At 53.9% G+C, this 16,848-nt stretch overlaps 3 protein-coding genes across 4 annotated transcripts in view; 1 reads left to right on the forward strand and 2 right to left on the reverse strand.

Annotated features, from left to right (window-relative positions):
* ALKBH5 (alkB homolog 5, RNA demethylase) overlaps positions 1-2,444 on the reverse strand; it is a 28,783-nt gene extending 26,339 nt beyond the window's left edge. Inside the window, exon 1 of the mRNA XM_025361617.1 lies at positions 989-2,444. Within this exon, the coding sequence (XP_025217402.1) occupies positions 989-1,758 (770 nt within the window). The 5' untranslated portion in view covers positions 1,759-2,444. The remainder of the gene's footprint in view (positions 1-988) is intronic.
* Positions 1-3,246, forward strand: part of LOC112609156 (proline-rich protein 18-like) — a 30,001-nt gene extending 26,755 nt beyond the window's left edge. The window contains exon 2 of the mRNA XM_025361618.1: positions 1,972-3,246. Within this exon, the coding sequence (XP_025217403.1) occupies positions 1,972-2,315 (344 nt within the window). The 3' untranslated portion in view covers positions 2,316-3,246. The remainder of the gene's footprint in view (positions 1-1,971) is intronic.
* A 3,190-nt stretch (positions 3,247-6,436) lies between these two features.
* MYO15A (myosin XVA) overlaps positions 6,437-16,848 on the reverse strand; it is a 75,752-nt gene continuing 65,340 nt past the window's right edge. The window contains exons 63-66 of one of the 2 annotated variants that reach the window (XM_025361615.1): positions 14,497-14,630; positions 13,975-14,108; positions 12,348-12,488; positions 6,437-7,465 (exon numbers count right to left, since the gene is read on the reverse strand). In XM_025361615.1, coding sequence (XP_025217400.1) covers positions 7,364-7,465; positions 12,348-12,488; positions 13,975-14,108; positions 14,497-14,630 — 511 coding nt within the window. In that variant the 3' untranslated portion in view covers positions 6,437-7,363. The remainder of the gene's footprint in view (positions 7,466-12,347; positions 12,489-13,974; positions 14,109-14,496; positions 14,631-16,848) is intronic. The other variant, XM_025361616.1, reaches the window with a different exon arrangement.

A 16,848-nucleotide genomic window follows, 5' to 3' on the forward strand; every position in this document is an offset into this window, starting at 1 on the left:
GGGCTGCTCACGACAAAAGCCCACTGTGTCCTCATCTTGTATTTGGTGGTGGTCAACCAAGCTGCTCTGAGAACAGCTGCAGTCTAGACCTAAGAGGTTTTGGGGATTACTGAATTACATTACTAGGTTTACCTTTTTCAGGACTCGAAGGAGGTAGCTTCCAAAAAAATTTTCACTTCACATTAACAGCAAAGGTGTTCCCACTGGCAATCTCCTCTGGAGGCCAGGGCACTGAGCTAATTCTCAGCAGGATCTGGGAACCGAATATAGGCCAAAAGCCTAAGTTCTACCGCTCACGCAACTATAAGGCCAAACAGTCAAAAGACCAGCTGTATTCTATTGTATTCAGTCCTGACTACGTTCTTACAAAGAACTGATGGGCTCTTCTGCAGCCAGGAGGGAAGAATTTTAAGAGTGTCCTGCTCTCTATTCCTGGCCCAATCACTAATCTGTTCAACTCCAGGGAAGTCACTCCCCCTCCTGGGAATGGAGAATGTGCTTCAATTAAATAATCTCTGGGGCCTTTGCCTGTGACTACTTTCTCGGTTAAGGAATCCAAAAATGGCAGAACAAGAACGACTTTTAGATAGTAAATTTAAAAAAAAAAAATTTAAGTATAGATTTGTAAACGGAAGGCCAGAATGAAAAACTGAAAAATTACAAAGGGATTCATGCTAAGAAATGGGTGGTGGGGAAAAAAAAATCAAAGCGAACAGCCTTCTGAAAAGATGGCTTTTGATGAATTCTCAGTCAAGTCAGTGATCCCGTCAAACCTGCCTTCGGGGACAGGATTTCCACATCGGTTCCCTGTTTTCTTGCTATAGGTATCTTAAACACAGAACCCTTCTCTCGTTCCCTGCAACCTACAAACAGAAGAATTGGTCAGAACTGTAAAAAACGCGGACTCCTACGGGCTGCTGCTTTCTGGGCCAGGGTGGGTAGCTAAGGCAGCAGGCGCAGGGCCGCCCCCTCTACCCGGGTGGGTTACCTGAGCACAGTCACGCTTCCCCTGCGCACCGGCAGGGAAAGCACTGGTTCCGACACCCGAATAGGCTTGAACTGGAACTTGCAGCCGAAGCACAGCGCAGAGTCGCTAAAGAAGGACACGGACACGATGGGGCGCTCGAAGATGTGGATGGGGTCCACGTGAGACACGATGCAGCCGCCGGGCTGGTAGTCGTTGATGACGGCGCTGTTGACGAAGCCCTCGGGGATGACGCGGTGTTCCACCAGCTTTTGGATCACCAGCTGGTGCACCCACTCCGGGATCTCGTCCACGTCGCCCGGCGGGTAGAGGCGCTCCTGGCCGGGCCCGCGCTTCTGCAGCTGGGCGCCGTAAGTGTAGCCTTCGCCGAAGAAGTACTTGTTGCGCAGTGGGGCCCGGTCCACCGTGTGCTCGTTGTACAGGCCCTTCTCAGCGCGGGACACCACCTCGTCAATGCGGGCCTCGATCTTGGCGCACTCGTCCTGGCTGAACAGGCGCATCTGGCGGATGCCGCTCTTCACCTTGCGCGCCTCCTCCTCCTTCTGCAGCTGCTGCTCCTCGTAGTCGCTGCGCTCGGGGTCCGAGTCCTCCTGATACTTGCGCTTGGCCCCGGACACCGGGTAAGGTTCGGCGGCAGCGGCGGCTGCGGCTGCGGCAGCCACGGCGGCGGCGGCGGCGGCGGCGGCCTCCCGGCTGCCCGCCTTATAGTTGTCCCGGGACGTCATGGACTTGAGCTTCTCACGCAGGTCCGTGTAGCCGCTGGCGGCCGCCATGGCCCCCGCGACGCTGCTCTAGGGTCCTCCGGGGCGGGCGGGGCAGCCGGGCATGGCTCTAAGGGGACGCGCCGCGGGGCCCCCGGAAGGAGGGGGGTCCTTAGCGCCGAACCCCCATGCGTGAGTGGGGGACCCGGCGGGGGGCGTCGAGGGTCCGGGCGTGGGGTAAGGCCTCAGGAGCGAAGGGTCATGCAACGGTGGCGACAACGGGGCTTCTTCCTCCTCCACCTTCTCCACGTCCCGGGGGGCAGGGGCGTCGGCAGCGCCTCATGCCGCGGAGGGCTGCTGCGGAGACGCGGCCCGACTCCCGACCAGACCCTCGGACGCCCGGCTCGGCCCGCACTTTAAAGCTCTCCTCACGACGTCACGGGCCGCCAGCCCGACGTCCGCCAGCGCCGCTCCTTAGCGGGCTCCTCACCGCGCACGCGCAGTGCCGCCGGCCACCGCGGCTCCGCGCGCTACGGGCATGCGCGTGCGTGCAGGCCGGGTGGCAGAGGCGCCGGCGCAAGCGCAGACAGGGACCGCTCGCCGTCCGCCGCCCCTCCCCCACTCGCTGAGGGGCTTCGAGGGAGCGCTCTCAGCAACCTGTCTTCACGCCGCGCCGCCTCCAGGACCGAAGGGCTCCCTCTACAGGGGTGCGCTCACACTGCCAAGAGTGTCGCCATGCCGCGTCACGGCATCGTCCGAATGCCCGCAGACGCCTCAACCCCAGCGCGCAATCACCGGGGAACCGCCACAACCTAGGCCGCTCCGTTACCTCCCCCTTTAGCGCTTCCACTCCTTTAATTGGGCCGTGGGCCACGCGCCGGGCAGGCCCTGGCTGGAGTTTCCGGAAGTCGGTTGGTAACCATGCGTGTCAATCAGGCAGTCTCCTTGGTTACTGCGTCCGTCACTTAATTAGCGGCTGGGCGAGCAGCGAGGACCCCTAAAGGAGAAATGGTTGGCTAAATAAGTGCCTGAATGGAGACTCCGCCTGAGGAAAGCCTTTAGGACTCCTAAGGAAACTTCTGAAACCCGCGAAAACTTCTCAAACTGCGGGACCGAGAGCACTCAACCCCAGCTCTGAACCCAGATAGGAACGTCCGGCACAAGCCAGACGCGCGTTGTCGGGTTACAAGCCAGCCTGCCGCCGCTGCCGCCGCCGCTCGGAGCGGACGTTTCACGAGTCACGTCCCGGTGACGGCGGGCGCGGGGGCGCGCTGGGGTTGGCGTCGAGCCTCGTTGGTGCTGGAGATGGGCGTGGGGGCACCTCCTACGGGGACGACGGAAGAAAACTCCAGGAAACAAACGGGCGCAAGGATAAGGCTAAGCTATAGATAGTGACTACAGTCAATTCAAAAAAGTTTTGAAGCAGTCAACCAAGGCGTGGCCGGGCTCGGGGGCTCACGCCTGTAATCCTAGCACTTTGCGAGACCAGGGCGGGCGGATCACTTGAGCCCAGGAGTTCGAGACCAGCGTGGCCAACATGGCAACCCCATCTCTACAATAAAATTTCAGAAAAAGAACTGGGCGTGGTGGCGCGCGCCTGTGGTTCTAGCTCCTCAGGAGGCTGAGGTGGGAGGGCCCCTTGAGCCCAGGGGCTTGAGGCTGCAGAGAGCCGAGATCGCGCCACTGCACTCCCGTCTGGGCGACAGAGCTCCAAAACGAGACAAAAAGGCGTGGCCGTGCCGGATGCACTGGAGGGCTCCAACAAATGGGGGGGGGGGTTCTGCTGGAAAATCTCCCATGTCTCCCCAGGATAAAGTTCCCCTGCTTTATTTGGCGCTCAAAGCTTTTCTTCAAGACCCTTCTGGCCTTGGCTCCTCCTCTCCTCTCTTTCCACGTACATGAGCCCCAGCCCGGTCCTCATCCTGTAAGCCAGGTCTACAAGCATACTGTGTCTCACCTCCTGGCCTTTGCCCAGGATGTTTCCGCCACCCGAAATGCCAGTTCCTTATCACCCGTCTCCTCCTCCTCCTCCTCCCCTTCCTCTTCCTCCTCCTCCTCGTCCTCGTCCTACTCCTCCGTTGCCCAGGCTGGAGTGCAGTGTCACTATCTCGGCTGACTGCAACCTCGACCTCCCGGGTTCAAGCGATCCTCCCACACCTCAGCCTCCTGAGTAGCTGGAACTACAGGCATGCACCACCACACCCCGCTAATTTTTCTGTTTTTAGTAGAGATGGGGTTTCACCATGTTGCCCAAATTGGTCTTGGAACTCCTGGGCACAAGATCCTCCCGCCTCGGCCTCCCAAAGTGCTGGGATTACAGACGTGAGCCACCTCGCCCAGCCTGGAATGGACATTTTTTTAAAAAATTCCCAAGTTTTTACTATGTGCCAGGACCTGTACATATACTAGCCCAATTAATCGTCCAAACACTTCAATGAGGGGGACATCATCATTATTACCATTGTATATATAGGGAAACAGGCCCAGAGAGGTGAAATGACTTGCCCAAGGCCATACAGCGAGTATGTGGCCTAGTGATGACTCAAACCCAGGCTGCCTGGTTCCAGAATCTGTGCTGTCCCTCACTGGGGCTCAGAGAGGGGAGAGTCCTAGCTCAAGAACAGTCAGGGAGGAACACAGGGAAGCTTCCACTGCAGTGTCCAGGATGGGAGAGGCTGTCAACCTAGAGAAGAGGTGATTCACATTGTGGCTCAACCTGGACGATCTACTTCCAAGGAACCGCTTATAGTCTGTGTGGGAGGCCCCAGTCCTATTCTGAAAGCCAAAAGGGCCCCCTTGCTTTCATTCTGCCACATCATCCCTTCCTGAGCCTCACAGTTTAGCTCGACTAGGGAAAAGGTTTTGGGGCAAAAGTAATTAGCCTGACACCCCCTCCCCCTCACACACACCATGTATGATCTCACAACACTGAGAAATGAGGGGCATAGGGCAGGACTTAGGGCTGCCTCATGTTGGAGCCCACTGTGCTCTGTTTTGGGGAGTCCCTATACTGAGGGAGCATCAGCGCCGCAGGCAGAACCCCAGGGGTTAGGTGAGCTGCCGCCAGGCACAGCCCCTGTGCAGTGGTAACTTGATTGACACCACACTCTTTCTGGTGAGTTCCTTACTTTCCTCACCTTGGGGTCTGCTTCTGGGTAAAGCCAACCCAAGACAGTGGTGAAAAGTGGGACAGTCCTGTGGCAGTTGTATCAGGGGCTCTTTCTTGATCCTTTCCATCCTGGGATGGTCTGATTGACCCCCTAGTCCTGCCAGCTGGACCTTCTAATCTCTCCCAAGTTCTCCCCACCCATCACCACCACTAGAATCCATGACAAGTTTTCCAGCTAACACTGCAGCGGCCAACTCCTACATTCACTCTTTGTTCAGTGGTCAGAATGGCTTTTACAAAGTACAATCCGTGCAGGTTGCACCTCCCCTTCCCTCTCTGGAGAACCTTTGAAGGCTCCTCATGGCTGTTGGAATGAAATCCTAAAATTTTTTTTTTTTTTTTTTTTGAGACTGAGTCTCGCTCTGTCACCCAGGCTGAAGTACAGTGGCATGATCTCGGCTCACTGCAACTCCCACCTCCTGGGTGCAAGTGACTCTTGTGTCTCAGCCTCCTGAGTAGCTGGGATTACAGGCACATGCCACCATGCCTGGCTAATTTTTGTATTTTTAGTAGAGGCGGGGTTTCACCATGTTGGCCAGACTGGTCTCAAACTCCTAAGCTCAAGTGACCCACGGGCCTCAGCCTCCCAAAGTGCTGGGATTACAAGTGTTAGTCACCATGCCTGGCCCAGAAATCCTAAATTCTTTTTTTTTTTTTTTCCGGAGATGGAGTCTCACTCTGTCACCCAGGCTGGAGTGCAGTGGCATGATCTTGGCTCACTGCAACCTCTGCCTCCTGGGTTCAAGCGATTCACCTGCCTAAGCTTCCTGAGTAGCTGGGATTACAGGGGCACACTGCCCTATATATTATTCATATTGCAGTAGAAACGGGGTTTCACCATATTGCCCAGGCCGGTCTCGAACTCCTGAGCTCAGAAAATCCGCCTGCCTCAGTCTCCCAAAGTGCCAGGATTACCGACGTGAGCCACTGCACCCAGCCCAGAAATCCTAAATTCTTTTTTTTTTTTTTTTTTTTTTTTTTTGAGACGGAGTCTCGCGCTGTCGCCCAGGCTGGAGTGCAGTGGCGCGATCTCGGCTCACTGCAAGCTCCGCCTCCTGGGTTCACGCCATTCTCCTGCCTCAGCCTCCTGAGTAGCTGGGACTACAGGCGCCCACCACCGCGCCCGGCTAATTTTTTGTATTTTTAGTAGAGACGGGGTTTCACTGTGGTCTCGATCTCCTGACCTTGTGATCCGCCCGCCTCGGCCTCCCAAAGTGCTGGGATTACAGGCGTGAGCCACCGCGCCCGGCCCTAAATTCTTAATGTATCCCAGAAGCCCTATCCAAACTGTCTTGGCCCGCCTCTTCAGTCTCAGATCCTGCTACAAGTAATGCGCACCTCAGGGCCCCTGCATATGTTGTTCTCTCTCCTCATTCCCTAGCTAACTCCCACTCACAGGTCTTATCCTAGTTTGCGGTGATTTGACTGTGATTAACTGCCAGTGCCTGGTATTCGCCTCGTTCACAGTAGGTATTGCTGCTGCCATGGATCTTGCAACTATGCCCCCATCTACCTATCTAGTCTCCCATTCCCAAGTGTTCCCTGCCCAGCACAAGCTCCCCAAAGCACCAGCACTTTCTGTCAACATTCATTCGTTTATTTTTTCATTCATATGACAAATATTTTTTAAGTGCTTACTCTCTGTTAGGCATCCTCCTAGGTTATGGAAGATACAGCAGGGAACAAACATGATTTTCTTTGGAATGTTTATCCCGCTCTCTTCCATCTATTCTTAGCAAACTCCTACTTATCTTTCAAAACTCAATGCTAATGTCCCATTTTCCAAGAAGCCTTTTCCCAGATTTCTCCCTTATACCACTCAAACTTGTGTGATCCATCAAGTGATGGGGGCTTGGGGTTGGGGATACCCAAGGAGTGGGGGATGGTCTGTTCGTAGGCAGTGAGTCAGGGGCCTAAGGTAACTCCAATTCCTGCCTCCTCCCTCAGGCTTGTTTTCCAGCCACTTAGCAACTCCATGGAGAAATGGCTGCCAGGCACACCTTTTGTTTGCACAGAAATAACCAAAGACCAGAAATCCAGGCTGACTGGCAGCACAGGGAGGGGCCCCTTAGAAGGACATGTAGGTGCTGGGATGTGGAGTTGGAGCAGATTCCAACATCAGACCCTGAGTAAACCAAAGGCAGAGTCCAGTTCATCTAGGCAACTGGTGTGGGGCTTCTGTGCCATAGGCAGGCGTTAGGGGCAGGGTCTGCAATGGGTACATGGCAGAAGGCCTCATGGTCCTGCCTTCTGCTCCATTGCACCATGGGCCAGACTTTTGAAAGTTCCTCCTGCTATCTGACCCAAGTCTGCATGCTGCCATTCCATCCCAATTCAGGATGGGTCTTCTTGGGTTCTTGGGGATTTTAGTTGCTCCTCCTGCCTCCTCTTAGTGTCCTCCAAGGCTCTGGCCCCTTACAGGGGTCATTGATCCTGAGAGGTCTAGTGATTTCTCTGAGGCCACACAGTGAGTCTTCTGGAGAAGGTACTGGAGGGCTGGGAGCCGGGTCACAGCAGGGTGATCTCGCTGGGGGGCAATGTGAGCCGCTTCTCACGGGCACTGAGCAGGTTCTCCACGTGCACGGCCACCACACGACACAGTTCCAGTCCCTGCAGGTGACAGTGACAGTCCATGCCCACCCAACACTTGCCCAGCTCTTACCTTGGGGTGGGATGTATAGAATGGAGAGGTGGTTGGGAGATAGGTGGAGACCACCATTCATGCAGGAACCCTTGTCCCCACCTCCCCCAGGGCCTGAGAGGAGCATGAAGAACTGGAAGGCCAAATGGTGGGGTGTGGGATGCAAGGGGTAAGCAAGCAGGAGACTAAGTGCCTCTGCTGGCTTTGCTCCATGTGAGCCGTGTGACCTGGGGTCTATCGCTTCACCTCTCTGAGCTTCAGTGGCCTCATCTGTAAAGTCACAATTGACCAGGGGACTGCCTCACAGACAGGGCTGTGGTGAGGATTCAGTGAGGCTTTACTGCATGTAAATTCTTTTTTTTTTTTTTTTTGAGACAGAGTTTCGCTCTGTCACCAGGCTGGAGTGCAATGGTGCGATCTTGATTCACGGCAACCTCCGCCTCCCAGGTTTAAGCCATTCTCCTGCCTCAGCCTCCCGAGTAGCTGGGACTACAGACACGCACCACCATGCCCAGCTAATTTTTGCATTTTTAGTAGAGATGGGGTTTCACCATGTTGGCTAGGATGGTCTCCATCTCTTGACCTCATGATCTGCTTGCCTCGGCCTCCCAAAGGGCTGGCATTACAGGCGTGAGCCACCATGCCCGGCCACGTGTAAATGCTTTAGATTTTAAAAGTATGAATCCAATCAATAAATGGTAACAGTTTCTAACTGTCTGTTGCCATGGTTACCGCCTGGCTCCCACAGTGCACAATGGGCAGTGACCCAGGCTCAGTGCTCCCAATTGGAGCAGAGTAGGGGAAGGCATCAGGGAATTGCGGAAATCAGTTTCTGAATGTGGTTCTCAGATGGAAGCCATTGTTGGAATCCCCCCAGGGAAGCTGCTCTGAGAAAGGAAAAATCATGTTAGCAGCACTCTGAGTGGTAACTGTGTGCCAGGCCTTGTCCTAAAGGCCTGATGTGTCCTACCTGTTTTAATCCCCCCAGTGTCTCTAAGAGACAGGAGCTATTATATCCCATTCCACAGGTGGGGAAACTGAGGCACAGAGCCTTGAAGCTCCAGACTGCACAACTGGTAGGTGGTGGGATTTGAACCTGGATGGTAAGAGACCTGAGGATCACACTCTGAAGTGCTCTCTGCTGAGGTTAGCTATGCTGGCCCTGCCTTGGGGGCCACCTCGGCTAATTAAATCGGCATGTGCAAATGGACTCTTCTCCTCCAGCCAATCCTTTACCTACCCACAGGCTGCCATGTTCTAGGCCTTTCTGGGATTGTTGCTGCATTTGACAGTGTGGAACCTGAGGTTCAGTGAGAAGCAGGGATGCCTCAAGATCCCCTCACACAGCCTGTCAGAGGTGGGCAGGATGGGGACCCAGGTCTGTTGGTGCAACACTGCTGCACTCAGACATCACCTCCTCCTGGAAGCTCTCCCTGATTACCTCCCAGATAGCTCAGGTCCCCTGTACACCCTGCCAGCACTGATCAAGGTATATTTTATATCTGAGACTTGAGGCTCTGTGAGGGCCAGGGTTGAGGGACTCTTAGTCACTTCAGTATCTTTGCTACACAGAGATGCTCAATGGACCTATGCTGAATGAGTGAATGAATGTAGCCCCTGACACATACAGGCCAGAGGCAGAGATGGCAGCATAAGGAGGTCACGTGGTGCCGCAAGGAAGTGCGAAAACCAAAGAGGCCTTCATCCATCCATCCATCCATCCACCCACCCACCCATTGCTCAATATGTATTGAGCATCTACTATGTTCCAGGCACTGAGTTATGGACACAGCACGAACAAGATGGACACAGTCCTGCTCTCTTGGAGCTGACATTCTGATGGGGGAATGATACAGTTTGGATATTTGTCCCTCCCAAATCTCATGTTGAAATGTGATCCCCGGCCAGGCATGGTGGCTCATGCCTGTAATTCCAGCACTTTGGGATGCCAAGGTGGGCGGATCACTTGAGGCCAGGAGTTCGAGACTGGCCTGGCCAACAGGGCAAAATTTGTCTCTACTAAAATACAAAAAAATAGCCAGGCGTGGTGGCACGTGCCTGTAATCCCGGTATTTGGCAGGCTGAGGCAGGAGAATCACTTGAACTGGGGAGGCAGAGGTTGTAGTGAGCCGAGATTACTCCAGCGTAGGCGACAGAGCAAGATACTGTCTCAAAAAAAAAAAAAAAAAAAAGAAAAGAAATGTGATCCCCAATGTTGGAGACAGGGCCTGGTGGGAGGTGTTGGGTCTTGGAGGCAAATCCCTCATGAATGGCTTGGTTACCGGAGGTAATTAGTGAGTCCTCACTCTCTAGTTCACACAAGAGCTGGTTGTTTGGACCCTCTCTCTCTCATTCCCTCTCTTGCCATGCGATGTGCCTGCTTCCCCTTTGCCTCCTGCCTTGAGTAAAAGCTTCCTGAGGCCTCCACAGAAGCCAAGCAGATGCTGGCACCACACTTCTTGCACAGCCTGCAGAACCGTGAGCCAGATGAACCTCTTTTCTTTGTAAATTATGCAGCCTCAGGTATTCCTTTATAGCAACATAAAACGGACGAATATAAGAAGATAATACATAAACAAATAACTAAATGATTTCCAAGGCATAATAAGGGCTATGGAGGCATGGATCATGTGTTCTTAGGGACGAGGGTTAGGGAAGGCTTCTAGAAAAAGGTGATATTTGTGTTGAAACCCAAATAAAGGGAGACAATGGGCCCTGTGCTGAATCAGGGAAGAGCGTTCCAAGTGGAGAGGACAGTGAGGGCAGAGGACCCAGGGCAGGGAGAACAAACTCAGCACAAGGGAGCCAGGGTGGCTGGAGGAATGAGCAGAGGGGAGGGAGGTGGCAGAGGAGGCCACAGAGGTCATGAGAGGAAGGGACAGGGATGGGAAGGACTCCCAGATTTGGGGCCTGAGTGCCTGGAAGGATTGGGAGGAAAGCTGTAGAGGACTATTGGTCTCCAAGGGGGATGCTGAGGGAGCCTGGAGCTCAAGTAGTCTGGGCAGGAGGTAGAAATATGGATGCTGTGATGGTAGACATGGTTTTGAAAGCCTCAGTATCAGACAGGGCGCCCTGGGGAAAGGCCCAGACTCAGCAACGTTTAGAGATTGTCTAGGGGGCCAGGAGTGGTGGCTTACGCCTGTATGCCCCTCCCTACACTTTGGGAAGCTAAGGTGGATGGATCACTTGAGGTCAGGAGTTCGAGACCAACCTGGCCAAAACGGTGAAACCCCATCTCTACTAAAAATACAAAAATTAGCCAGGCATTGTGGCACACACCTGCAGTCCCAGCTACTCAGGAGGCTGGGGTGGGATTATCGCTTGAACCCAGGAGGTGGACGTTGCAGTGAGCTGAGATCACACCGCTGCACTCCAGCCTGGGCAACAGAGCAAGACTCTGTCTCAAAAAAAAAAAAAAAAAAAAAGATTGTCTAGGGGAGGAAGGACCAGAAAAGAACCAAAGAAGAAATGACCAGGTTCATACAAGAAGGTTGGAGAAGGCTGGGTGCAGTGGCTCACACTTATAATCCCAGTACTTTGGGAAACGGAGGTGGGAGGATCATTTGAGGCCAGGAATTTAAAACTAGTCTGGGCAACATACCAAGACCCTGTCTCTACTGGAAAAAAAAAAAAAAAAAAAAAGGAGGTAGGAGAACACCACAGAGCCATTGTACGGGCTCAGGGAGGTGGCCTCTGGGAAGGAGGCAGCAGGCCTGGGGCCCAAGGCTACCAGTGGGTAAGGCAAGGATCTATGTGACCCCAAGCAGGAGCAGATTGGGGTGTGGTCGGGAGTGCATTAGGACCCTAGACCCAAGTAACAGGCTCTCCAAGGGGCACAGGGGGCCAAGGAGACTTTGGTCCTGTCCCTCAGAGGCAGGGCTAGGGCAGTGGAAGTCTCTCTCCCTTGCCCTGGGAAATCCCCCGCTCCAAGACAGGCCCTGTCATGGGAGTGGTGCTGGGCCCAGACCTGGAGGGGGGATGTCACAGGCTGGACAGGGCAGACGTGTGGGTGTCAACCTCAATTCTGCCCCTTCTCTGGGCCTGAATCCTATCTCTTCAGTGGAGTGAAAACACTAGTCCTGCCCTGACCCCAGGAGGCTGTGAGACTTGGACAGGAGCCTAGAGGTCATCCATGCTTTTTTACATTTTATTTTAGAGATAGGGTCTCACTTTGTCACCCAGGCTGGAGTGCAGTGGCACCATCACAGCTCACTGCAGCCTCGAACTCCAACTCCTGGGCTCAAGAAGTCCTCCCGCCTCAGCCTCCTGAATAGCTAGGACTATAGGCACTTTTTTTTTTTTTTTTTAAATTTTTGCAGAGTCTAGGTCTCACTATGTTGCCTGGTCTCAAACTCCTGGGTTCAAGTAATCCTCTTGCCTTGCCTCAGCCTCCCAAAGTTCTGGGATTACAGGCATGAGCCACAGTGCCTTTCTCACCCTTGCCTTTTAAGTAACAGCCACAATTGCTGCAAACATAGGAAGGCACAGGACAGGTGGGTCTCAGTTTTACCATCTGTCACACAGGAAGCCCAGTTTCTCCACCCTCAGTCCTGGGGCCTACAATCCAGCCTCCACATCTCAGCCCAGGTGAACTTTCTCAAACCTCTAGTGTCCTCGCCCTGTCACCAATCTTCTATGGCTCCATACTGCCCTTTGCCGTGTTCCCACTGCCAAGTTGCTTCCCTGGATGACCACCATAATGATCTGCAGTTCTGTGCTGCGCTGTGGTTAGTTCTGCCCCATGCACTGGCCTGGATACTCCCTGGGACATGGCAGGGACCTGACATATCTTGGAGCCAGGCCCAGAGAAGGGCCCAGTGAAGGTAATGTTGGGCTGAGGGCTGGGCCCACCTGCTCCAGCTGCAGCTGCAAGGTGTGCTGGGCCGCCACGTCCCCTAGCGCAATCTCCACGTAGGGGTAGCTGGAGTTGGCCGTGGGCCGCTGGGTCCGCGTCGACTGGATCTCCTTCAGGGGGAACTTCACCATCAATTCCTGGGAGTAGGGGAGAGGGGCCAGACAGGCCTGTGGGTGAGGACAGTCTCAACCACTCTTACCCCTCCCCTGCAAATCAGATCTATAGGAGGCACGAGACTCACTCCAGTTCAAGTACCAGTTCCCCAGTGACTTGTGTGACCTTGAGCAAATCACTTTACCTCTCTGGACCTCAGTTTCCTCACCTGTGAAATTGATTCAACAAATACTGATGATGCATCTACCATGTGCCAGGGACTGCTCTAAGTGTTCTAAGTGCTTGGGATACAGAGGTATTGGTGCCCTGAACTTCACATCAAAGTTGCTTCTTGTGAACACCGGCACCTCTTTTTTAAATTTCCTTTTTGTGGAAAACGGGGCCTCCTGTGTTGCCCAGGCCAGTCTCAAACTCCTGGGCTCAAGGAATCCTCCTGCCTCTGATTCCCTAAGTGCTAGGGTTACAGATGTGAGTCAAGTAGGTAGCCTGTCTAGGGGCTTTTCTTCTGGCCCAGGAAGCAAACTTAGACCACATACAGGGAAAGTCAGAGTGATAGAGAGTTAATGCCTCAGAAAGAAGCCCTTGCTAATGACAGATGGGAAGTGTTGAATAGACACCCCAGCTCCCTTGTTCCCAGGAGAGAAGCAAAGCCCTAGGCTATCTCTCAGGGCTCCCTAGCTGGACTGACCTCCAGGTGCCCACACCAGCAACTTGCTTGCTAACACCCCCTCTACTGGCTCCATCCCTTCCCTGTCTCACTTCCTCAGTCCAGTGTTGCCTGGAATCAACTCTAAATCAACCACTTGCCCTGGAATCCCTGTCTCAGGGTCTAGTTCTGGGAGCAAAAACTAAGGGGGTAACAGGTCCTACTTATTATGGGCTGAATCATGTCCCCCACCAAATTCCCATGTTGAAACCCTAACTCCCAGTGCCTCAGAATGTATTTAGAAATAAGGGCTTTAAAGAGGTGACTAAGTTAAAATGAAGCTGTTAGGATGGGCCCTCCTCCAATATGACAGGTGTCCTTATAAGAGGAAATTAGGATACAAAAAGAGATACCAGGGCTGTGCGCACACAGAGGAAAGGCCATGTGAGGACGCGGCAAGAAGACAGCTGTCTGCAAACCACCAAAGAAACCAGACCTGCTGACACCTTGACCTTGGACCGCCAGCCTCCAGAATTGTGAGAAATCAACTTCTGTTGTTTAAGTTACTCAGTCTGTGGTCTTTTGTTACGGCAGCCCAAGCACACAGATGTACTATTTGAGTGCATAGGGTATGTTTTACCTCATCTCACCTTCACAACAGCCCTATGGGTGGGCTCAACTCTTATCCTCATTTTCCAGATGAGGAAAGCAAGGCTCAGAGAGGGCAAGAGACTTGCCTGAGATCATAGAGGTGGTAACCAGTGGAACTGGGCTTCGGTGGCTGGAGGTCTTGGCCCCTTGGAGGGGGTAGGGGACCAGGGAACAGAGGGTGGTGCTGGCAGTGCCAGGCTGAGGCCACTCACATGAGTCTCTGTGCTGAGAAAGTTGAGGCCATTGTGGTTGACGGCAAGGATGCAAGGGGCTGGCACAGCAATGTTGCTGCAGCTCTGGATGAAGAAGAAGGAGGAGCCGAACATAGGTAAGGCGCTGAGGAGGCCTGGGCAGGGAGAGGGGGTGGCAGTTACGTGCTGGGCAGGGTTCACTGACAACAGCCATGGCCCTGAACTGCACAGCTTCTCTGGGCTGTATCCAGCCAATGCAGGAGCCCTCAGTCTGGGTCTCCTCCCATCTATCTGGCCTCGCTTCTCACGGCCTCTTCCTCTATCCCTGCTTGCAGCTCTTCTTCCTCTGCCAGGGCCACTTTGAGCCTAGGTGACATCTCCATAAAAATTGTAAAGACATGTTTTCTCCAGGTAGGTGCTCAGCTTGACCGGCACTGAAAAATGCCTTTATGCAAAGAAAGAGGTGCCTCCATATCCATGCTCCATGACCACCCTCCTCAGCAAAGCCCCCTATGATCACCTCCCCTCCCCTGCAGCTCTTACCCAGAAACTGGGCACGGGCCTGGTGGGGGCTGAGCGCCTGTGTCTGCTGCCGGTGCTGGCTGACCAGGTTGAGCCAGGTCGAGCCTACTGTTGTACGGTAGAGCTGGGCTGGGATGTACTCCTGGACTTCCCGCCTGTGTACGGAGGGAGGGGAAAAAGGTCCCGAGTGAGCTCCCAGGCTCAGGCAATCCTCACTGTGCCGCAGGCCTGCAGAGCAGACCTGATCTATGCACCTCCCTGGAAGACTAAATGCTAGGGAGTGTAAATGGGCTGAAGGTGGGGTAGAGGCGCCCACAGTGCCTTGGTACTGCTTAATCATGGCCAGGGCCAGTACCACTAGGATCCCTGTTTGCAGTTAAGGGAACTGAGGCTCTCAGAAGTTCACCGACTAGTTCAAGGTTACACAGTGACTGAGTGAGTTAGCAGCATGGGTTGGTGGGGGCAAGACTTGAACCCAAGGCAATTTCATCCTTTATACTTTCTGCCCCCAAGGAGAAGTAAAAGCCAGAGGGGTGAGAGGAAACATCATGGTGGGCAAAGCAGCCACAGGGCTGGGCAGAGCCTTGAGCAGAGGAGTGCTGGGCCTCCAGGCTGAGGCCCCTGGGCATCAGCTTGTCCCAGCCCTCTTCCCTCTGACACATGCTGGCTGCTACCTGAGGCAGACCCTTTACCTCTTTGGACATCTGGAAAATATCAATAGCAGTCCCAGCCCATCCTGACCAGCTGGAGCTGCAGGTGAAGGAAGGGTTGGGAGAAAGCCAGGAGAGAGACCCCCTGCTCCCAAGAGATCCCCTGGGTAACATCTGTCCTTCTTTCCACTGCTGGGGTAAGGGCCTGGCATCTGAACCCAGTCTCCCCAGTTTTGGATCCTGGTTCCCCCATTGTTAGCTGGCTAGACTTCAGTAAGCCATATAACCTTGCTGGGCCTTATCTGTAAAGAGGGAAAATAAAATGAAGTTGGGAAGAATAGCTGAGATAATGCAGATGCAGGGTCCCTTGCAAAAAGTAAGAACTCGATTATTTTCATCAGGGATTGGGAATATATCTTTATGTGCTTCTTGCTCTTTTTTTTTTTTTTCCTTTTTTTTCTTTTTTGAGACAGAGTCTCGCTCTGTCGCCCAGGCTGGAGTGCAGTGGCACGATCTTGGCTCACTGCAAGCTCCGCCTCCCAGGTTCATGCCATTCTCCTACCTCAGCCTCCCAAGTAGTTGGGACTACAGGCGTCCGCACCACGCCCGGCTAATTTTTTGTATTTTTAGTAGAGACGGGGTTTCACCGTGTTAGCCAGGATGGTCTCGATCTCCTGACCTCGTGATCCGCCTGCCTCAGCCTCCCAAAGTGCTGGGATTACAGGCGTGAGCCACTGGGGCCCGGCTGCTTCCTGCTCTTTTCACTTAAAATCATACTTTAGGCCGGGCGCGGTGGCTCAAGCCTGTAATCCCAGCACTTTGGGAGGCCGAGACGGGTGGATCACGAGGTCAGGAGATCAAGACCATCCTGGTGAACACGGTGAAACCCCGTCTCTACTAAAAAATACAAAAAACTAGCCGGGCGAGATGGCAGGCGCCTGTAGTCCCAGCTACTCGGGAGGCTGAGGCAGGAGAATGGCGTGAACCCGGGAGGCGGAGCTTGCAGTGAGCTGAGATCTGGCCACTGCACTCCAGCCTGGGCGGCAGAGCGAGACTCCGTCTCAAAAAAAAAAAAAAAATCATACTTTAAAAAAAAGAGCTTTAGGCTAGGCACAGTGGCACGTTGAGATTACACCTGTAATCTCAACACTTTGGGAGGCTAAGGAGGGAGGATAACTTGAGCCCAAGAGTTCAAGACCAGTCTGGCCAACATGGTAAGACCCCCGTCTCTACAAAAAATTTAAAAATTAGCTGGGTGTGGCCGGGCACGGTGGCTCACGCCTATAATCCCAGCACTTTGGGAGGCCGAGGCAGGCGGATCACGAGGTCAGGAGATTGAGACCATCCTGGCTAACATGGTGAAACCCTGTCTCTACTAAAAAATACAAAAAAAATTAGCCGGGCATGGTGGTGGGTGCCTGTAGTCCCAGTTACTCGGGAGGCTGAGGCAGGAGAATGGCGTGAACCCGGGAGACGGAGCTTGTAGTGAGCCAAGATCGCACCACTGCACTCCAGCCTGGGTGACAGAGCGAGACTTCGTCTCAAAAAAAAAAAAAAAAGGCCGGGCGCGGTGGCTCAAGCCTGTAATCCCAGCACTTTGGGAGGCCGAGGCGGGTGGATCACGAGGTCAGGAGATCGAGACTATCCTGGCTAACATGGTGAAACCCCGTCTCTACTAAAAATACAAAAAACTAGCCGGGCGTGGTGGCGGGCGCCTGTAGTC

The sequence above is a fragment of the Theropithecus gelada genome, chromosome 16, assembly GCF_003255815.1.
Source record: "Theropithecus gelada isolate Dixy chromosome 16, Tgel_1.0, whole genome shotgun sequence".
Classification (NCBI taxonomy): Eukaryota; Metazoa; Chordata; class Mammalia; order Primates; family Cercopithecidae; genus Theropithecus; species Theropithecus gelada.